The 23,926-nt window shown below is 39.3% G+C and overlaps 1 protein-coding gene across 2 annotated transcripts in view; it reads right to left on the reverse strand.

The window, feature by feature from the left end:
• LOC115157587 (netrin-G1-like) overlaps positions 1-23,926 on the reverse strand; it is a 145,269-nt gene that overhangs the window by 9,516 nt on the left and 111,827 nt on the right. Inside the window, exons 4-6 of one of the 2 annotated variants that reach the window (XM_029705970.1) lie at positions 13,904-13,930; positions 13,028-13,072; positions 2,213-2,406 (exon numbers count right to left, since the gene is read on the reverse strand). In XM_029705970.1, the coding sequence (XP_029561830.1) occupies positions 2,282-2,406; positions 13,028-13,072; positions 13,904-13,930 (197 nt within the window). In that variant the 3' untranslated portion in view covers positions 2,213-2,281. Of the gene's footprint in view, positions 1-2,212; positions 2,407-13,027; positions 13,073-13,903; positions 13,931-23,926 lie in introns of those variants that run through there. The other variant, XM_029705969.1, reaches the window with a different exon arrangement.

Genomic DNA, 23,926 nt, shown 5'->3' on the forward strand with positions numbered 1-23,926 from the left:
TGGGCACAAAGAGCAGTGGAGTGGTTTCTCTTACGTAGACAACCTTGTCCAAATGAAAACCTTTGCCTGCTTTTCAAATATATTTCCAATTTTTCTTTGATCTCCAAGGGGAGGCTATTCCATAGACAAATGCCTGTATATGAAAGCACGCTCCTTGCAGGACTGTTTACTCTTGGGATTTTACAAGACATGACACAATAGCTCTGGTATTGTAACTGTGTTGGTTATAGACCATATCAATGTAGTTTTTCATGTAACCTGGGGCACGATCATTTAAGATGTCAAACATATGATTAAGTTTAAGTTGGTCCACTCTGGATTCCAAAGGCAACAAGCTCACCTCCCGGAACTCCTGTACCCCTATGTGGGTCCTAGATGGGACATTCAGCGTAACATTATTTTTCATGACCTCCAATCTCTTTTTCAGCTTTTTCAATTGCCCACTATACCAAGCAGAACAGGCATAATCAAAATTACACTGAATCAAGGTTGAGACAAGCAGTTTCTTTCATGTTAAAATATCTAGTGTTACGATATAAACATTTCAATTTGTTCACCATTTTAGAATGAATTTTAGCAGCAATCAGGTCTCCATAAAGGGATTAATCTAGGGATTCAATCTCCTTGCCTGCACCGTTTACCGTTATTTTGTCAGCCCTAAGCAATCTACGTTTTGTTGCAAACAAAATCGATTACGTTTTTCCCAAATGTTGCGACAATTTGTTGTCAGTTAGCCAATCTCTAACAAAATGCAATTCCTTACTCAGAGTCTCCTCTATGTAAACTATATCCTTCCCTGATACAAATACGGCTGAGTCATCAGCATAAAGCAAAAGTTTTCACCTTACTGTATCTGGCATATCATTAAGAAATAAGAGGGACCCTAAATTGATCCCTGTGGTACTCCACAGGGCATTTATTTGGCCTCTGACACAACATCACCAACATGACATACTTGTGTTCTGTTGGTCAGATAAGACCTAGACCAATTAATAAAAATAAATAAAAAGGAAAACATTAACAAGAATGAAGCCATTTGCCGTTAGTAGGAAGAGCAAAAATCTATGTGGTTTTATTTTTAGAATCTAAAATAATTAGATTTAGGAATCTTTGACAATGCTTTATTTATTTTCAGAACCATTGCAGTAAACATTCCTCACCTTTTTTGGCTGCGATGGGTTCATATTCACAAAAGAGACATATACAACAAATGACCATGTGTATCTCTCATTTAATTGGACCTAGTAGCCTAGTAAATAGATAGGCTATATGTATTTAGAGTTTTGCAATATCATAGGCAGTGCAGTTTATAATACTGGTGAACAGTTGATTTTTACATTGAAGTAGGCCTTAGTAAGCATAAATTACTGTTAAAGATTCTGCCAACACTGTAAATAGACTGCTAGCCTATTTAAAATGTTGTTGTCTTAGGTCTCTCTTTATGTAGTGTTGTGTTGTCTCTCTTGTTGTGATGTGTGTTTTGTCCTATATCTATATTTTATTTATTTTCATTGTAAATAAGAATTTGTTCTTAACTGACTTGTCTAGTTAAATAAAGGTTAAATAAAAATAAAAAAGTTGACAGTATGGGTAGGCGACAGTATTGCTGTGCGATAGGAGTGCGACATCATTGCCTATTTAATCTCAGAGCCTATACAAAGGCAGGGCATAGAAACTCAATAATCTACTGATCAACTAACAATTTATCTTTTGCATGTCGTGGCCTAGCCTGAACAGCTTCTACCCCCCCAAGCCATAAGACTGCTATATAGTTAACCAAATAGCTACCCGGACCATCTGCATTTACCCTTTTTTTGCACTAACTATTTTGACTCGTCACATACGCTGCTGCTACTGATTATTATCTATCCTGTTACCTAGTCACTTTGCCCCTTGCCTAGCCTCGTCACGAACAAGGTTTTACCTAAAACGGGAAGCTTGGGGGGGGGAGTTCCATGGCAGAAATCAGCCAAAGAGGTTTCGGAACTGGGTTGTATGTAAGTGATGCCTAGCAATACATCAAACCAATGAAATGCTAGGGCGGAGTTCCAAAGATGCTCAACAGATTAGTGCCATAGGAGCCACACTGTGAGAAGACTAAACATTTCAACAAAACAACCACTGATGACAAAACATTTCTTGAACGTTTGCAGCACGCTGGATAAGTATTTGATGCGCTGGGGTAGCTAATACTTGCTATTGTTTAAATGTATGGACGTTCTTAGCTTCTCAGCTGGAGCAGCAGACTGACTTTCTGCCTCAGATTCAGATTGAAAGGTCTCTAATCTGCAGACTTTACAGAGTTGACTTTGTTGGCAGTGGATCTGTGGATTATCCATCTGCTCCACGTCCTCCAGAAGACCCCGGGACCATTGTTTTTCCCCCAGCATCTGTAGGCCTGATTAACTGGGCTTAGGAAAGGTTGGAGGGGTGGAGCGAGAGACAGAGAGAGAGAGAGAAAGAGAGAGAGAGAGAGAGAGAGAGAGAAGGGGAGAGAGAGAGAGAGAGAGAGAGAGAGAGAGAGAGAGAGAGAGACACTAGGTTGAAGGGGTGGAAAGAGCTGGAGCTGAGAAGAAGCCTTAGACAAACTGCTTTGACGGGTTTGACTTATTCTGGAATCCAACAGTCAAATGCAGTCAAATGAGTGGGATGTGGTAGAAGTGAGCAGATTTAGTGTGGAGCTAAGGTACTGTATCAAAGGAACATTCTGTGCAGTAACTGTCTATATCCCACATAATAATATTAGTCAAAAGCCACGTAGGGTCCAGACAGTATCTTTCACTCTGTCTTGAGTTGACATTAAATAGATTTTTTTCTACAGTACTACCACATTAGTGAAAACTAATTTACTCAGATTATTAGTTCATCATATGAAGATGAATATAACCGTGATTAGTCTTTAATGGCCAGTAAAAGGATTGTGATAATAATGACTCTCCATCAAAGGAGTCTGTCCTTGCTATGGTAATCTACACTGTCCAATCCAACTATCGTTAGTACTCCTGTAGACAGACGTGAGAAATCTCAAGAGTTTCAAACACAGGCCAAAGAACAACAACACCCACTCATTGAGTTGCCCTGAGACACACACACACACACACACACAATAACAAACAAACACACACACACACACAATAACAAACAAACCCACACGCACGCACGCACACACACACACACACACACACACACACACGCACACACACACACAACAAACACACACACACAATAACACACACAATAACAAACAAACACACACACACACACACACAATAACAAACAAACCCACACGCACGCACGCACACGCACACGCACACACACAATAACAAACAAACACACACACACACACACACAATAACAAACACACACACGCACGCACGCACACGCACACACACACACAATAACAAACACACACACACACACAATAACAAACAAACACACACACACACACACAATAACAAACAAACACACATGCGCACACACAATAACAAACAAACACACACGCACGCACGCACGCACACACACACACACACACACACACACACACACACACACACACACACACACACACACAATAACACACACACACACAATAACAAACAAACACACACACACACACACACAATAACAAACAAACACACACACGCACGCACGCACACGCACACACACACACAATAACAAACAAACACACACACACACACACAATAACAAACAAACACACACACGCACACACACACACACACACAATAACAAACAAACACACACACACACACACACACACACACAAAATAACAAACAAACACACACACACACACACACACACACACACACACACACACACACACACACACACGCTGAGTCCTTCACGTGTGCAGCATCACAACTTTGTCAAAGGGTGTGACATTCTCTGCAGGATAACTGTCAACACAGATTCATCATTGGGGCATGGTGTAAGTGTTTAAATGTATGTGTTTGTATGTGTATTTTGTTTGTTATTGTGTGCGTGTGTGTGTGTGTTTGTTTGTTATTGTGTGTGTGTGTGTGTGTGTGTTTGTTTGTTATTGTGTATGTGTGTGTGTGTGTGTGTGTTTGTTATTGTGCGTGTGTGTGTGTGTTTGTTTGTTATTGTGTGTGTGTGTGTGTATGCGTGTGTGTATGTGTGTTATTGTGTGTGTGTTTGTTATTGTGTATGTGTGTATATGTGCGTGTGTGTGTGTGTGTGTTTGTTATTGTGTGTGTGTGTGTGTGTGTGTGTGTGTGTGTGTGTGTGTGTGTGTGTGTGTGTGTGTGTGTGTGTGTGTGTGTGTGTGTGTGTGTGTGTGTGTGTGTGTGTGTGTGTGTGTGTGTGCGTCACAGTGCCACTACTGAACATCTACTGATGGATTGGACAGCAGAGAGACTCAATGACTAGGATTTAGACTACAATGTTTTTTGAATGTTAGCTTTACAATTGAATGATTTCACAAAATAGATGTTTTCAAACTTGAAGAACGAGAGCAGAGCTTTTCCCTCCCCAATGATATATAGTCTATTTTCCAAAAAAAGCCATTTGATTTACTTCTAAGAAAATAATGACTGAAGTGTATTCCACAGCATGTGCACTGTTAACTGCCCCCCCCCCAATCAGAACCTTACTATATACTGTGGTAATGATTAGGTTTTAAATGATGTAGCTATTATAGTGTTTAGCCTACTGTATAGATATTGTCACAGATCTATCCACAACCTTAGCAGCTACAGATCTAACCACAACCTTAGTGGCTACAGATCTAAATACAACCTTAGCGGCTACAGATCTAATCACAACCTTTGTGGCTAGAGATCTAACCACAACCTTAGTGGCTAGAGATCTAACCACAACCTTAGTGGCTACAGATCTAACCACAACCTTAGCGGCTACAGATCTAACCACAACCTTAGTGGCTACAGATCTAACCACAACCTTAGTGGCTAGAGATCTAACCACAACCTTAGTGGCTAGAGATCTAACCACAACCTTAGTGGCTAGAGATCTAACCACAACCTTAGTGGCTAGAGATCTAACCACAACCTTAGGGGCTACAGATCTAACCACAACCTTAGGGGCTACAGATCTAACCACAACCTTAGTGGCTAGAGATCTAACCACAACCTTAGTGGCTAGAGATCTAACCACAACCTTAGCGGCTACAGATCTAACCACAACCTTAGCGGCTACAGATCTAACCACAACCTTAGCAGCTACAGATCTAACCACAACCTTAGCGGCTACAGATCTAACCACAACCTTAGTGGCTAGAGATCTAACCACAACCTTAGCGGCTACAGATCTAACCACAACCTTAGCAGCTACAGATCTAACCACAACCTTAGCGGCTACAGATCTAACCACAACCTTAGCAGCTACAGATCTAACCACAACCTTAGTGGCTAGAGATCAAACCACAACCTTAGTGGCTACAGATCTAACCACAACCTTAGTGGCTAGAGATCTAACCACAACCTTAGTGGCTAGAGATCTAACCACACATCTCAATAACAGATCCATTTGCTTTTAGTTATTCTCTTGCTTTCTTTCTGAAAAACTACTTTTTCATTCAGTTTATTGTTTAAAACCTGTTCGGGCATCTCCCTGGCTCCTCTGTTCCTCAACAAGGTGAAATATTGATGTTCTGTGATAATGTAAGATATGGCACCCTGTGATGTCATATGGAATGGAGAGTGATAAATCAATATTCCAGAACTCTGTCACTCGCTATGATCATCCCGGTTAGAGAGAGAGAGACAGAGAGACAGAGTGAGAGAAAAAGAGTGAAGGAGAGAAATATACAGTACCAGTCAAAGTTTGTACACACCTACTCATTCAAGGGTTTTTATTTAGTTTTACTCTTTTCTACATTGTAGAATAATAGTGAAGACATCAAAACTATGAAATAACACATATGGAATCATGTAGTAACCAAAAAAGTGTAACAAATCAAAATATATTTTATATTTGAGATTCTTCAAAGTAGCCACCCTTTGCCTTGATGACAGCTTTGCACACTCTTGGTATTCTCTCAACCAGATTCACTTGGAATGCTTTTCAAACAGTCTTGAAGGAGTTCCCACGTATGCTGAGCACTTGTTGGCTGCTTTTCCTTCACTCTGTGGTCCAACTCATCCCAAACCATCTCAATTGGGTTGAGATTGGGTGATTGGGGAGGCCAGGTCATCTGATGCAGCACTCCATCATTCTCCTTCTAGGTCAAATAGCCCTTACATAGCCTGGAGGTGTGTTGGGTCATTGTCCTGTTGAAAAACAAACGATAGATCCACTAAGCGCAAACCAGATGGGATGGCGTATCATTTCAGAATGCTGTGGTAGCCATGCTGGTTAAGTGTGCCTTGAATTCTAAATATATCACTGACAGTGTCACCAGCAAAGCACCCCCACACCATCACACATCCTCCTCCATGTTTCACGGTGAGAACCACACATGCGGAGATTCTCCGTTCACCAACTCTGCATCTCACAAAGACGGTTGGAACCAAACATCTCACATTTGGACTAAACCAGACCAAAGGACAGATTACCACCGGTCTTATGTCCATTGCTCGTGTTTCTTGGCCCAAGCAAGTCTCTTCTTATTATTGGTGTCCTTTAGTAGTGGTTTCTTTGCAGCAATTCAACCATGAAGGCCTGATTCACGCAGTCTCCTCTGAACAGTTGATGTTGAGATGTGTCTGTTACTTGAACTCTGTGAAGCATTTATTTGGGTTGCAATTTCTGAGGCTTGTAACTCTAATGAACTCATCCTCTGCAGCAGAGGTAACATTGGTTCTTCTCTTGTTGTGGCAGTCCTCAAGAGAGCCAGTTTCATCATAGCGCTTGATGGTTTTTGCGACTGCACTTGAAATTTTCCTTATTGACTGACCTTCATGTCTTAAATGTCTGATGGACTGTCGTCTCTCTTTGCTTATTTGAGCTGTTCTTGTCATAATATGGACCTGGTCTTTTACCAAATAGGGCTATCTTCTGTATACCACCTTGTCACAACACAACTGACTGACTCAAACACATTAAAAATGTACTTTTAACAAGGCACACCTGTTAATTGAAATGCATTCCAGGTGACTACCTCATGAAGCTGGTTGAGAGAAAGCCAAGAAGTAGGTGTGTCCAAACGTTTTACTGGTACTATATATATATATATACACTGCTCAAAAAAATAAAGGGAACACTTAAACAACACATCCTAAATCTGAATTAAAGAAATAATCATATTAAATACTTTTTTCTTTACATAGTTGAATGTGCTGACAACAAAATCACACAAAAATAATCAATGGAAATCCAATTTATCAACCCATGGAGGTCTGGATTTGGAGTCACACTCAAAATTAAAGTAGAAAACCACACTACAGGCTGATCCAACTTTGATGTAATGTCCTTAAAACAAGTCAAAATGAGGCTCAGTAGTGTGTGTGGCCTCCACGTGCCTGTATGACCTCCCTACAATGCCTGGGCATGCTCCTGATGAGGTGGCGGATGGTCTCCTGAGGGATCTCCTCCCAGACCTGGACTAAAGCATCCGCCAATTCCTGGACAGTCTGTGGTGCAACGTGGCGTTGATGGATGGAGCGAGACATGATGTCCCAGATGTGCTCATTTGGATTCAGGTATGGGGAATGGGCGGGCCAGTCCATAGCATCAATGCCTTCCTCTTGCAGGAACTGCTGACACACTCCAGCCACATGAGGTCTAGCATTGTCTTGCATTACGAGGAACCCAGGGCCAACCGCACCAGCATATGGTCTCACAAGGGGTCTGAGGATCTCATCTCGGTACCTAATGGCAGTCAGGCTACCTCTGGCGAGCACATGGAGGGCTGTGCGGCCCCCCCAAAGAAATGCCACCCCACACCATGACTGACCCACCGCCAAACCGGTCATGCTGGAGGATGTTGCAGGCAGCAGAACGTTCTCCATGGCGTCTCCAGACTCTGTCACATCTGTCACGTGCTCAGTGTGAACCTGCTTTCATCTGTGAAGAGCACAGGGCGCCAGTGGCGAATTTGCCAATCTTGGTGTTCTCTGGCAAATGCCAAACGTCCTGCACGGTGTTGGGCTGTAAGCACAGCCCCCACCTGTGGACGTCGGGCCCTCATACCACCCTCATGGAGTCTGTTTCTGACCGTTTGAGCAGACACATGCACATTTGTGGCCTGCTGGAGGTCATTTTGCAGGGCTCTGGCAGTGCTCCTCCTGCTCCTCCTTGCACAAAGGCGGAGGTAGCGGTCCTGCTGCTGGGTTGGTACCCTCCTATGGCCTCCTCCACGTCTCCTGATGTACTGGCCTGTCTCCTGGTAGCGCCTCCATGCTCTGGACACTATGCTGACAGACACAGCAAACCTTCTTGCCACAGCTCGCATTGATGTGCCATCCTGGATGAGCTGCACTACCTGAGCCACTTGTGTGGGTTGTAGACTCCGTCTCATGCTACCACTAGAGTGAAAGCACCGCCAGCATTCAAAAGTGACCAAAACATCAGCCAGGAAGCATAGGAACTGAGAAGTGGTCTGTGGTCCCCACCTGCAGAACCACTCCTTTATTGGGGGTGTCTTGCTAATTGCCTATAATTTCCACCTGTTGTCTATTCCATTTGCACAACAGCATGTGAAATGTATTGTCAATCAGTGTTGCTTCCTAAGTGGACAGTTTGATTTCACAGAAGTGTGATTGACTTGGAGTTACATTGTGTTGTTTAAGTGTTCCCTTTATTTTTTTTAGCAGTATATATATAGATAGATAGATAGATAGATAGAGAGAGAGAGAGAGAGAGAGAGAGAGAGAGAGAGAGAGAGAGAGAGAGAGAGAGAGAGAGAGAGAGAGAGAGAGAGAGAGAGAGAGATAGAGAGATAGAGAGATAGATTTGATAGAAATGGCTGAGAGATACATATTTAATACTGTAGAAATAGAGAAATGGCTGAGATACACACACACACAACCACACACCACACCACACCACACCACACAGCTCTGGGAGAAAGAGATGAAAACAACAGCTGAAGAATAGATCCCCCTCTGCTTTACCTTCATCCTGGAAATCCTAAAAGTTACCTTCTCATTTCTGTCTTCGGGCTGTGAGGGCTGTGGGGAAGGGGGGGCACGCGAGGAGCAACTATCGCTGGAACACTTTTTACACAGACAACAGATAGACAGGAGATCTGTGCACAGGGATTAACCAGAGATAGTTGCAGATCAATCTACATAAACCCCACAGTAGCACAGACAAAAAGGGCAAACCCAGGGGTATAAATCTGAAGCATTCGTTAAGAACTTCCACTCACTACCAAATATGGCGATGAGAGGAAGTCGAACGGCGGTCACTGTGAGAAGTTGGAGCTAGATGAAACATGGCCGAAGTCCTGCTAGTTTATCATCACTAACCAGGTTTAGATCCAACCTTTTTTAAAGTAAAGTACATGTCGATTAATACATGTCATGACAGGCCTGATGGAAACAGCGAATTTATCCGTAAACTTTCGAAATATCGACAAAACAAAATACGCCAGACAAGGTGTCTGTGAGAAATGGCGGTGGAAACACCGTTATGTGCAAATATTGATATAATAACCATCTTATGAAGTAGAGTCATGCGATATGTTGTGTGGTCCTCTCACTACGAGTGAAAATGCAATGGAAACCCATTTCACTTTTTTATTCAGTTTAAGCTGGAGAAATCCGTTTCTTCGCATGGGCTGCGTCTCAATCAGAGAATGCTCCTCAGAGGAGGAAGGGGATGACCATCCTCCACAGTGAATTTCATGAAAATAAAAATAGTGAAACATTAAAATAGTTATCATTTTTAGATTAAACTATATTAAATATATTCACGACACCAAATAATTGATTAAAACACACTGTTATTGCAATGAAGTTCTACAGTAGCCTCAACAGCATTCTGTAGAGTAGCACCATGGTGTAGCCGGAGGACGGCTAGCTTCCATCCTCCTCTGGGTAAATTGACTTCAATACAAAACCTAGGAGGCTCATGGTTCTCATCCCCTTCCATAGACTTACACAGTAATTATGACAACTTCCGGAGGACATCCTCCAGCCTATCAGAGCTCTTGCAGCATGAACTGACATGTTGTCCACCCAATCAAAGGATCAGAGAATGATTCTAGTACTGAAAGCATAAGCTACAGTTAGCTAGCACTGCAGTGTATAAAATGTGGAGAATAGTTGACTTAAAGAGAGAGAAATACAGTAGTTGAACAGTTTTTAACAAGTGAATTTCTTCAAAAATGAAGGAGAAGCAAGAGAGAGAGAGAGCTAGCTATATTTAGTAGTATGTATTCACTTTTACTTTCACACAAATATAAACGCAACAACTAAAGTGTTTTATGAGCTGAAATAAGATACCAGCAATTTCTCATATGCACAAAAAGCTTATTTCTCAAAAATGTTGTGCACAAATTTGTTTATGACATATTAAGAAGCTGATTAAACAACATGATCATTACACAGGTGCACCTTGTGCTGGGGACAAGAAAAGGCCACTCTAAAATGTGCAGTTTTGTCACACAACGCAATGACACAGATGTTTCAAGTTTTGAGGGAGCGTGCAATTGCTAACTGCAGGAATTTCCACCAGAGCTGTTGCCAGATAATTAAATGTTAATTTCTCTACCATAAGCCAACTCCAACGTTGTTTTAGAAAATTTGTCAGTACGCCCAACCGGCCTCACAACCGCAAACCACATGTAACCACATCCGGCTTCTTCACCTGCCGGGTGGTCTGAGACCAGCCACCTGGACAGCTGATGAAACTGTGGGTTTGCACAACCCAAAGAATTTCAATGGGCAAATGCTCACCTTCGATGGCCACTGGCATGCTGTAGATGTATGTTCTTCATGCATGAATCCCGGTTTCAACTGTATCGGGCAGATGGCTGACAGTGTGTATGGCGTTGTGTGGGTGAGCGGTTTGCTGATGTCAACGTTGTGAACAGAGTGCCCCATGGTGGCGGTGGGGTAATGGTATGGGAAGGCATAAGCTACGGACAACAAACACAATTGTATTTTATCGATAGCAATTTCAATGCACAGGGATACCGTGACGAGATCCTGAGGCCCATTTCCGTGCCATTCATCCACCACCATCACCTCATGTTGTGCAGCTGTTCTGCAGTGTTGTGCACTGAAGCACGCAAGCAAAGGGAAAAGTTGAGAGAAGGAGAGATGCGAAAAGGAATTAACGAGAAAAGTGATCATGCATTGTCCAATAGAAACTCTGGTTTGCAACTGTTTGGACTAATGATTACACCCTAGATCATCTAGATACAGACAAGAGTGTATTGAATGTCACTTGATTCCTCAAATGTTTCTCTTGACCTGTGCACCTAAGTTGTAGAAACTTCATGATGGGTATAGGGAAAATGTTACTATTACGTAGTAACCTAAACCTATCGTTGTTACATTGAGCTGGGTGAATGGAATATGAATGACAGTCATCCAATATGCTGTAATAGAAATATGGCCATGCTTATAAAAAAAATATTATCCACCCTTATGTTAAACAGCACTGACCGCCACTGGTCTCAATCCACCACATCCGCCTATATCGGCCTTTCGCATCTACGGTGGAAGGTGGATAAGCTACAGTGTTGTTTGTCAGACCATCATACACCATGAAAATCGGTCTTCTCACGAAAACATCTGTTGCATCCGAACAGTTTGGCCTACAAAACCCCGTAAAGTGTCACAGAACTTGTCTGAAGTCAGTTATGACCAAGTGCCAACTTCTATCTGTAACGTCCAAACCGTTTGAGCCGCAAACTAATACGGCTCTAAAGAACACAATGGTGTTCTCTGTTTTGCTCTATGACTCCCACAAGTGTCACAGGATTCATCTGAAGGTAGCCCATACAAATGAATCGAAGTTTGGAGGCAGTTTCGTGCCAACAAAATAAGGGGTTAATTGTGGGTCCAAAAAAGCACTAATATTTCCTGAGCTTTCTTATATCTCCTAATAATATAGGACATTCACAGATTAGGTGTTACCTATCGGAAATATGCAAATACATGCAAAAACGAACCAATAACTTGTACTTGGTTATTCCCACCTCCTTGCTTGTTCTGTCCAATGTGCATCATTTGCTCCAAAAAAAACGGTGATTATAAATCTTGGGTTAGTTATCAGTAGACTCATCCTGTGTTTTTTCTCTGTTTTCAAACTCATCCTGTGTTTTTTTCTCTGTTTTCTCTCTCTCTGCTCTCCTTGTCCTCCCTCTCTCTGCTCTCCTTGTTCTATCTCACTCTGCTCTCCTTGTTCTCTCTCTCTGTTTTCTCTCTACTCTCCTTGTCCTCTCTCTGTTTTGTTTCTCTCTCTCTACTCTCCTTATCCTGTCTCTCTCTCTCTGTTTTCTCTCTCTTCCTCTTTCCCCTTCTCTCCTCTCTCCCTCTCTTCTCTCTGTCAATTTCCTCTCCTCTCCTCTCTCCCTCTCTTCTCTCTGTCAATCTCCTCTCCTCTCTTCACCTCTTTAATCTCTCTCTCTCCTCCCACTTCTCTCTACTCTCTTTCTCCTTTTCCTATACTCTCCTCTCAGTGAGGATAGCAGAGGGGAAGCCCCCATGGAGAGAATTGTGGGTAATTAAGATAGAGGGCCTGATCAAAGGCATCTAAGAGCTGAGGAGAGGTTGAGATGTGTGAGAGAGAGAGAGAGAGAGACAGAGAGAGAGAGGGGGGAGGGGGAGGGAGAGAGCTGAGGAGAGGTGAAGGTGATCATTGGATGTCTCCTAATGATGTGGACTTTTCAGAGGTCTGGATTAGAACGGCTGGAGTGTGTGTAATTGTGTGTGTGTGTAAGTATGTGTGTGTGTGTGTGTGTGTGTGTGTGTGTGTGTGTGTGTGTGTGTGTGTGTGTGTGTGTGTGTGTGTGTGTGTGTGTGTGTGTGTGAAAGAGAGAGAGAAAGTTCACATTGTGTCAGGGACAGCATTACCCAATTTCAATTCTTGAATTTCAGTTTAGTAAGAATCAAATCAACCTCAATTTTAGCCTACCTTGATTACGGTTTGCAACACCTAGAGATGAAGCATTAGCTCGATCTGTGTAAAGATGGGAGAGGTCATATAAGTGACAGTTACTTTATGCTATCAGATAGTTCATCCTGGATTCATTGAATGCACATAGACAGCATGCACAGCTATCTCACTAAAGGCAGTCCTAATGATGTTGTGGTGAACATGCATGACTGTTATACAGAGAGAGTCAAGGTCAAATCAAATGTATTTATATAGCCCTTCTTACATCAGCTGATATCTCAAAGTGCTGTACAGAAACCCAGCCTAAAACCCCAAACAGCAAGCAATGCAGGTGTAGAAGCAGTGTGGACACTGAGTAGCAGTGTGTGTAATCTCCACCAAAACACTCTAGAATCTTGATTCATGTTCCATTTTGATACCAACTATGATAATGGTAATAGATAATGGTTTGTGCTTTAGGGACTTGGATCTACAAGGGGGCGGCAGGTAGCCTAGTGGACAGTAACCGAAAGATTGCTGGATCGAATCCCCGAGCTGACAAGGTGAAAATCTGTCATTCTGTCCCCTGAACAAGGCAGTTAACCCACTGTTCCTAGGCCGTCATTGTAAATAAGAATTTGTTCTTAACTGACTTGCCTAATTAAATAAAGGTAAAAAAAAAGTACTAATGACATCTTGCATGCAACATGAGTGAGTAGACATTTTGAGAGGCTCAAGAAGCGTATCTAGCTGAAGGATGCTCAACTACACTATTTGGGGAACAAGCACTGAGACCCATGGCTAAAAACGACACAGTCATCTCTTAAGAAATCCATGTCTGAAACGATAATGTCTTTATAAAAGATTAAGTCTGAGGTGAAAATTATAAATGTATTTAAATGTTGATTTACTTACGCACTGGTCCATGACTGCTATGGATACCTATGGAGAAATGAATGAAAGGAGAGAAAGAGACATGATCAAAGTATGTCCACAGCTTTTATCTTTTACTCCTTAAAATATCGGAGTAGAATAGGCCACAAACTAAACTTAACATTCAGGAAGATACAGATTATATACAGTATATATATATATATATATATATAGATAGAAGTGACATCATGTGAGAACCCACTAGACACAAACTGGTGAAATGTCAACCACAGGATTATGTATGTCATCCATTTTCAACGTAGACAAACCTCGTACAAAATATGTTGAGTTTATTCCTTTGAAACAACGTCAGATCACTGTTACTGTCACAGGATCCAACGAGAGTGGCTAACCTCCTCGGTCGGGCGGTGCACGGCGGTCGTCGTCGCCGGCCTATTAGCTGCCACCGATCGTTGTTTCTGTGTCGTTTAGTTTTGTCTGTCTGTTCCGCACCTGTTTTGTGTATGTCATTAGTGGGGACTTATTTAATGTGTGTTTTCAGTTGGTATTTTGTGCGGGATTGTTTATTGTCCACGTTGTGTTAGCGACAATTATACGGGAAGGATTTACCGGGCTGCGCTCCTTGCCTTTGTATTATATTTTGTGTTTTATGGGAAGGTGTTTCTCCCAGGTGAACTTTGTATAGCGCCCTGTGCTTTTCGGCGTTTGTGTGTGTCCGTTTTATTAAAAGACACTCACCTCCAGCACCTCTGTCTCCTGCATTTGATTCCGCCTATCCGCCAGTCCAAATCAGACGTGACAGTTACGTATATCCACTATCAGAAAAACAATATGCTGGGGCAGCACCTCCTACTGGAGAGTTGATCTATGTACAGCTATTCATTTGGTCTCCCATCCAGGGATTTAACTAAGCCTAGCTTTGATATTTGTCATTGACTACTACCAATGTGCTATCGTGAGAATGATTATCAAGAAATCTCGTAATAACTAAATATATTCATTGTTGCCATAGAAGTCATTCCAAAATGTAGGTTTAAAATAGCAAATGAAATGTAACCATACTCTCTATAAGTTACATAGCATCAATTATAATATTTAGGTCTATACAGCATTTACAAAGTCATCAACAGCTATTGTTTCAATTCAACCCAGGGTGGAACTAAAATGAGACAATACATATAGGCCTAGGATTTTAAGCTTTTAGTTGATTATAAAGTTAATCATTAATACTTTGGATTCACATCAACATCTCAACCAAAAATCTAAGTGAAAGAATAGGAATAAATCCAAAACTTTATTGAAAGTGCATTTAACGTTTTATTAGATTCAATTTAATTTTTAAATTAGATTTTTGGTTGAGCTTGAGAGGGGAATCCAGCACATCAATTATAAATTTGGAGATAAACTGGATATTGAATTTTGTTTGGTTTTTAACGCAACTAAATATCAACATTTGAAGGAGATGTACTTTCTGCTTGGATAGTTTTATCTGTGCCACTGACTTAGTCTGGATTTAATTCCACTTTGTCTTCAAATTAATAATTGATATGCCGGATTCACGTCCAGAGATAGTACATAGAGTCAGTGTAATAAAAAGGGTCAATGCAGTAGTCCGGGTAGTCATTTGATGAACCGTTCAGCAGTCTTATGGCATGGGGGTAGAAACTGTTCATGTGCCTTTTGGTCCTAGACTTGGCGCTCCGGCACCGCTTGCCATGCGGTAGCAGAGAGAACAGTCTATGACTTGGGTCACTGGAGTATTTGACAATTTTTGGGGGCCTTCCTCTGACACCACCTATTATAGAGGTCCTGAATGTTAGGGACTGTAGCGCCATGCGATCGAGGGCGGTGCAGATGTCATACCAACTGGTTATGCAGCCAGTCAAGATGCTCTCGATGGTGTAGCTGTAGAACTTTTTGAGGATCTGAGGGCCCCATGCCAAATCTGTTCATCCTCCTGAGGGGGAACAGGTTCTGTCCTGCCCTCTTCACGACTGTCTTGGTGTGTGTGTGGACCATGTTAACTCCTTAGTGATGTGGACACAGACGAACTTGAAGCTCTCGACCCGGTCCATTACAGCCCCGTTGATGTGGATGGGTGGCGTGCCGGGCCCTCCGTTTCCTGTAGTCCGCCATCAGTTCCTTTGTCTTGCTGACGTTGAAGGAGAGGTTGTTGTCCTAAACTAAGCCAGTCCCTCAGATGAAACTATTGAAGCATTAGATATCTTTTAAATGTTGATACAATATTTGGTTGCGTTGTCAACCAAACACAATTCAATATTACTATACAGTAAATAGCATAAAGTTACGGCTATCTTAGAAACTAGTTATGTGTAGCTCAGTTGGTAGAGCATGGTGCTTGGCATGCCAGCATAGTGGTGACCACCCATATGTAAAATGTATGCATGCACGACTGTAAGTCGCTTTGGATATAAAAGCGTCTGCTAAGTGGCAGATATAATTTTGATATTATTGTAGGCATAACACTATTTATTCAACCTTAAAATGAGTAACATGTTGAGGTTAGCCTACCGTAACCTAACTATGAATGTCTTATAGAATCATAGAAAGCGTGCATGTTCAACATAGCATCCAAAAGTTGCAGGTCTGTGAAGATCTTCACAATTACTATAATAATCTGCACAGAATCTCGAACAGCGTTGATCACTTGCACCATGTACTTTAATGTAATCTCAACTACAATCCAGGTCATTAGGTTCTGCTATTTGATGAAGCACAGTGATAAAACATGAATCTGTTTTTAAAATATAAACAAAATACCTGATATTGTTTTTCCATTGGAATTTGGTTGTGTTTTTAGATGGTTGAAAGCATCGTGATAACACATTGGGAATTCAACTAACTTCTAGCTGTCTTTTCGAGTCAGTGAATAAAGGTTCAAATATCATTGATCAACGTTTCAAACAAATATTACCTACATTTCCACATTGAAATGACGTGGGAATTTGCCCAGCGGGAAGAGATTGAAACAGGTATTTGAGCAATTCTTAGAACAGCTTCTTTTCGTGTTTGGCATTAATCAATCGCAAACCCTTGACTTTTACCAAAAGATTGTCCATCTCTTTTCAGGGACTACTTTCAGCTTTAGACACTCCACAGCGTCCACTGATTCACAGCAGTGGGCCAACAGACAGACGGTGAATTAGGGATGATACGCTGCATGGGCCTAACCAAGCACTCATTCCCGATGGCCCAAACACAAAGTCTTCCTTGTTGATGGGCTAAGCACTGATGATAATCATGGCCTTCAAATGGCAAAGTGTCAACAAAATCAAGGTTCTGAGAACAAAATCAATCAACAACACAAAAAAAAGGTATGAAATGGGATAGAAAACTGATTTCGCAACGTATTTCTAAGCTAGAATTTCTCACACAATGTTTTAACATTTCTTAAAAGTGTAGAGTATCGCTACTAACATCCCTATCCTTACTAATATCAATATCCCTACTAATATCAATATCCCTACTAACATCAACATCCCTACTAACATCAACATCCCTACTAATATCAATATCCCTACTAACATCAACATCCCTACTAACATCAACATGCCTACTAATATCAATATCCCTACTAATATCAATATCCCTACTAATATCAATATCCTTACTAATATCAATATCCCTACTAATATCCCTACTAATATCAATATCCCTACTAATATCAATATCCCTACTAATATCCCTACTAATATCAATATCCCTAATAATATCCCTACTAATATCAATATCCCTACTAATATCAACATCCCTACTAATATAGATATTCCTACTAATATCAATATCCCTACTAATATCAACATCCCTACTAACATCCTTATCCCTACTAATATCAATATCCCTACTAATATCAATATCCCTAATAATATCAATATACCTACTAATATCAATATCCCTACTAATATCAATATCCCTACTAATATCAATATCCCTAATAATATCAATATCCCTAATAATATCCCTACTAACATCAATATCAATACTAATATCAATATCCCTACTAATATCAATATCCCTAATAATATCCCTACCAACATCAACATCCCTACTAATATCAATATCCCTACTAATATCCCTACTAATATCAATATCCCTACTAACATCCTTATCCCTACTAATATCCCTATTAATATCAATATCCCTACTAATATCAATATCCCTACTAATATCCCTACTAACATCCTTATCCCTACTAATATCCCTATTAATATCAATATCCCTACTAATATCAATATCCCTACTAATATCAATATCCCTACTAATATCAATATCCCTACTAACATCCTTATCCCTACTAATATCAATATCCCTAATAATATCAATATCCCTACTAATATCAATATCCCTACTAATATCAATATCCCTAATAATATCAATATCCCTAATAATATCAATATCCCTAATAATATCCCTACTAACATCAATATCAATACTAATATCAATATCCCTACTAATATCAATATCCCTAATAATATCCCTACCAACATCAACATCCCTACTAATATCAATATCCCTACTAATATCCCTACTAATATCAATATCCCTACTAATATCAATATCCCTACTAATATCAATATCCCTACTAACATCCTTATCCCTACTAATATCCCTACTAATATCAATATCCCTACTAATATCAATATCCCTACTAATATCAATATCCCTACTAATATCAATATCCCTACTAATATCAATATCCCTACTAATATCAACATCCCTACTAACATCAATATCCCTACTAATATCAATATCCCTACTAATATCAATATCCCTACTAATATCAATATCCCTACTAATATCAATATCCCTACTAATATCAATATCCCTACTAATATCAATATCCCTACTAATATCCCTTCTAATATCAATATCCCTACTAATATCAATATCCCTACTAATATCAATATCCCTACTAATATCCCTACTAACATCCTTATCCCTACTAATATCCCTATTAATATCAATATCCCTACTAATATCAATATCCCTACTAACATCCTTATCCCTACTAATATCCCTATTAATATCAATATCCCTACTAATATCAATATCCCTATTAATATCAATATCCCTACTAATATCAATATCCCTACTAATATCAATATCCCTAATAATATCAATATCCCTACTAATATCAATATCCCTACTAATATCCCTAATAATATCAATATCCCTACTAACATCAATATCCCTAATAATATCAATATACCTACTAACATCAATATCCCTACTAATATCCCTACTAATATCAATATCCCTATTAAGATATACAATTCTGTCAGTTCTGTCAGTTCTGTCAGTTCAATCAGTTGTATTAGTTCTGTTAGTTCTGTTAGTTCAATCAGTTCAATCAGTTCTGTTAGTTCAATCAGTTCAATCAGTTTTGTTAGTTCAATCAGTTCTATCAGTTCTGTTAGTTCTGTTAGATCTATTAGTTCTATATGTTCTATCAGTTCTATCAGTTCTATCAGTTCTATCAGTTCTATCAGTTCTACCAGTTTTGTCAGTTATGTCAGCTCTACCAGTTCTATCAAACCCTACAGTTCTATCAGTTCTATCAGTTCCACCAGTTCTATCAAACCCTACAGTTCTATCAGTTCTATCAGTTCTACCAGTTCAGTCAGCTCTATGAATTCTATCAGTACATCAAAACCTACAGTTCTGTCAAACCCTACAGTTCTGTCAAACCCTACAGTTCTATAAGTTCTGTCAGTTCTAGTAAAAACTCCACAATTCCATCAGTTCTATAAGATATGTCAGGTCTATCAGTTCCACCAGTTCTATCAAACCCTACAGTTCTATCAGTTCTATCAGTTCTATTAGTTCTATCAGTTCTATCACTTCTATTAGTTCTGTCAGTTCTATCAGTTCTATCAGTTCTATCAGTTCTACCAGTTATGTCAGTTCTATCAGTTCTATCAGTTCTATTAGTTCTGTCAGTTCTATCAAACCCTAATAGTTCTACCTGTTCTGTCTGTTCTGTCTGTTCTGCCAGTTTATCAGTTCTGTCAGTGCTGTAAGTTCTGTTTGTTCTATCAGTTTTACCAGTTCTCTCAGTTCTGTTAGTTCTATAAGTTCTATCAAACACTGCAGTTCTGACAGATCTGTCAGTTCTATCAGTTCTGTTAGTTCTATCAGATCTATCAGATCTGTCAGTTCTATTAGTTCTGTTAGTTCTGTTAGTTCTGTTAGTTCTGTTAGTTCTGTTAGCTCTGTTAGTTCTGTTAGTTCTGTCAGTTCTGTTAATTCTGTTAGTTCTGTTAGTTCTATGAGTTCTGTTAGTTCTGTTAGTTCTCTTAGTTCTATCAGTTCTGTTAGTTCTGTTAGTTCTCTTAGTTCTATCAGTTCTGTTAGTTATGTCAGTTCTGTTAGTTCTATTAGTTCTATTAGTTCTATCAGTTCTGTTAGTTCTGTTAGTTCTGTCAGTTCTGTTAATTCTGTTAGTTCTGTTAGTTCTATGAGTTCTGTTAGTTCTGTTAGTTCTCTTAGTTCTATCAGTTCTGTTAGTTATGTCAGTTCTGTTAGTTCTATTAGTTCTGTTAGTTCTATCAGTTCTGTTAGTTCTGTTAGTTCTATTAGTTCTGTTAGTTCTGTTATTTCTATCAGTTCTGTTAGTTCTATCAGTTCTGTTAGTTCTGTTAGTTCTGTCAGTTCTGTTAGTTCTGTTAGTTCTGTCAGTTCTGTTATTTCTATTAGTTCTGTTAGTTCTGTTAGTTCTGTTATTTCTATCAGTTCTGTTAGTTCTGTTAGTTCTGTTCGTTCTGTTCGTTCTGTTCGTTCTATCAGTTCTGTTAGTTTTATCAGTTCTGTTAGTTCTGTTAGTTCTATCAGTTCTGTTAGTTCTGTTAGTTCTATCAGTTCTGTTATTTCTATTAGTTCTGTTAGTTCTGTTAGTTCTATAAGTTCTGTTAGTTCTGTTAGTTATATCAGTTCTGTTAGTTCTGTTAGTTATATCAGTTATGTTAGTTCTATTAGTTCTGTCAGTTCTGTTAGTTCTGTCAGTTCTGTTAGTTCTATCAGTTCTGTTAGTTCTGTTAGTTCTGTTATTTCTATCAGTTCTGTTAGTTCTGTTAGTTCTGCTGGTTCTATTAGTTCTGTTCGTTCTGTTAGTTCTATCAGTTCTGTCAGTTCTATCAGTTCTATCAGTTCAATCAGTTCTGTTAGTTCCGTTAGTTCTATTAGTTCTGTCAGTTCTATCAGTTCTATCAGTTCTATCAGTTCTATCAGTTCTATCAGTTCTGTTAGTTCTGTTAGTTCTATTAGTTCTGTTAGTTCTATCAGTTCTATCAGTTCTGTTAGTTCCGTTAGTTCTGTCAGTTCTATCAGTTCTGTCAGTTCCGTTAGTTCTGTCAGTTCTGTCAGTTCTATCAGTTCTATCAGTTCTGTTAGTTCCGTTAGTTCTATTAGTTCTGTCAGTTCTATCAGTTCTATCAGTTCTATCAGTTCTGTTAGTTCTGTTAGTTCTATTAGTTCTGTTAGTTCTATCAGTTCTGTCAGTTCCGTTAGTTCTGTCAGTTCTGTCAGTTCTATCAGTTCTGTTAGTTCCGTTAGTTCTATTAGTTCTGTCAGTTCTATCAGTTCTGTTAGTTCTATTAGTTCTGTTAGTTCTATCAGTTCTGTCAGTTCCGTTAGTTCTGTCAGTTCTGTCAGTTCTATCAGTTCTGTCAGTTCTATCAGTTCTGTTAGTTCCGTTAGTTCTATTAGTTCTGTCAGTTCTATCAGTTCTATCAGTTCTATGAGTTCTGTTAGTTCTGTTAGTTCTCTTAGTTCTATCAGTTCTGTTAGTTATGTCAGTTCTGTTAGTTCTGTTATTTCTATCAGTTCTGTTAGTTCTGTTAGTTCTGTTAGTTCTGTCAGTTCTATCAGTTCTGTTAGTTCCGTTAGTTCTGTCAGTTCTATCAGTTCTATCAGTTCTATCAGTTCTATCAGTTCTATCAGTTCTGTTAGTTCTGTTAGTTCTATTAGTTCTGTTAGTTCTATCAGTTCTATCAGTTCTGTTAGTTCCGTTAGTTCTGTCAGTTCTATCAGTTCTGTCAGTTCCGTTAGTTCTGTCAGTTCTGTCAGTTCTATCAGTTCTATCAGTTCCGTTAGTTCTATTAGTTCTGTCAGTTCTATCAGTTCTGTTAGTTCTGTTAGTTCTATTAGTTCTGTTAGTTCTATCAGTTCTGTCAGTTCCGTTAGTTCTGTCAGTTCTATCAGTTCTGTTAGTTCCGTTAGTTCTATTAGTTCTGTCAGTTCTATCAGTTCTGTTAGTTCTATTAGTTCTGTTAGTTCTATCAGTTCTGTCAGTTCCGTTAGTTCTGTCAGTTCTGTCAGTTCTATCAGTTCTGTCAGTTCTATCAGTTCTGTTAGTTCCGTTAGTTCTATTAGTTCTGTCAGTTCTATCAGTTCTATCAGTTCTATGAGTTCTGTTAGTTCTGTTAGTTCTCTTAGTTCTATCAGTTCTGTTAGTTATGTCAGTTCTGTTAGTTCTGTTATTTCTATCAGTTCTGTTAGTTCTGTTAGTTCTGTTAGTTCTGTCAGTTCTGTTAGTTCTGTTAGTTCTGTCAGTTCTGTTATTTCTATTAGTTCTGTTAGTTCTGTTAGTTCTGTTATTTCTATCAGTTCTGTTAGTTCTGTTAGTTCTGTTAGTTCTGTTAGTTCTGTTAGTTCTGTTAGTTCTGTTAGTTCTGTTAGTTCTGTTAGTTCTGTTCGTTCTGTTCGTTCTGTTAGTTCTATCAGTTCTGTTAGTTCTGTTAGTTTTATCAGTTCTGTTAGTTCTGTTAGTTCTATCAGTTCTGTTAGTTCTGTTAGTTCTATCAGTTCTGTTATTTCTATTAGTTCTGTTAGTTCTGTTAGTTCTATAAGTTCTGTTAGTTCTGTTAGTTCTATCAGTTCTGTTAGTTCTATTAGTTCTGTTAGTTCTGTTAGTTCTATCAGTTCTGTTAGTTCTGTCAGTTCTGTTAGTTCTATCAGTTCTGTTAGTTCTGTTAGTTCTGTTATTTCTATCAGTTCTGTTAGTTCTGTTAGTTCTGCTGGTTCTATTAGTTCTGTTCGTTCTGTTAGTTCTATCAGTTCTATCAGTTCTGTTAGTTCTGTTAGTTCTATCAGTTCTGTTAGTTCTGTTAGTTCTATCAGTTCAATCAGTTCTGTTAGTTCCGTTAGTTCTATTAGTTCTGTCAGTTCTATCAGTTCTATCAGTTCTGTTAGTTCTGTTAGTTCTATTAGTTCTGTTAGTTCTATCAGTTCTATCAGTTCTGTTAGTTCTATCAGTTCTATCAGTTCTATCAGTTCTATCAGTTCTGTCAGTTCTGTCAGTTCTGTCAGTTCTGTCAGTTCTGTTAGTTCTGTTAGTTCTGTTAGTTCTTTCAGTTCTTTCAGTTCTGTTAGTTCTGTTAGTTCTGTTAGTTCTATCAGGTCTATCAGTTCTGTTAGTTCTGTTAGTTCTATAAGTTCTATCAGTTCTGTTAGTTCTATCAGTTCTATCAGTTCTGTTAGTTCTGTTAGTTCTATCAGGTCTATCAGTTCTGTTAGTTCTGTTAGTTCTGTTAGTTCTATAAGTTCTATCAGTTCTATCAGTTCTGTTATTTCTGTTAGTTCTATGAGTTATATCAGTTCTATCAGTTCCGTTAGTTCTATTAGTTCTGTTAGTTCTGTTAGTTCTATCAGTTCTATCAGTTCTGTTAGTTCTGTTAGTTCTGTTAGTTCTATAAGTTATATCAGTTCTATCAGTTCTGTTACTTCTATTAGTTCTATCAGTTCCGTTAGTTCTATTAGTTATGTTAGTTCTGTTAGTTCTATCAGTTCTGTTAGTTCTGTTAGTTCTGTCAGTTCAATCAGTTCTGTTAGTTCTGTTAGTTCTATTAGTTCTATAAGTTCTATCAAACACTACAGTTCTGTCAGACATTAATCCCAAGATGGCGTAGTAGTTCAGACGTCCTTTGTCTTCCTCTTGTCGTGTCCCGTGTATATATATATTTACATATTGTCTTCGCATATCTTTTTAAAAATGTTTTCTAAAAACTTAACCTCAAAACACTCTCC

Source organism: Salmo trutta, chromosome 21, assembly GCF_901001165.1.
Source record: "Salmo trutta chromosome 21, fSalTru1.1, whole genome shotgun sequence".
Taxonomy (NCBI): Eukaryota; Metazoa; Chordata; class Actinopteri; order Salmoniformes; family Salmonidae; genus Salmo; species Salmo trutta.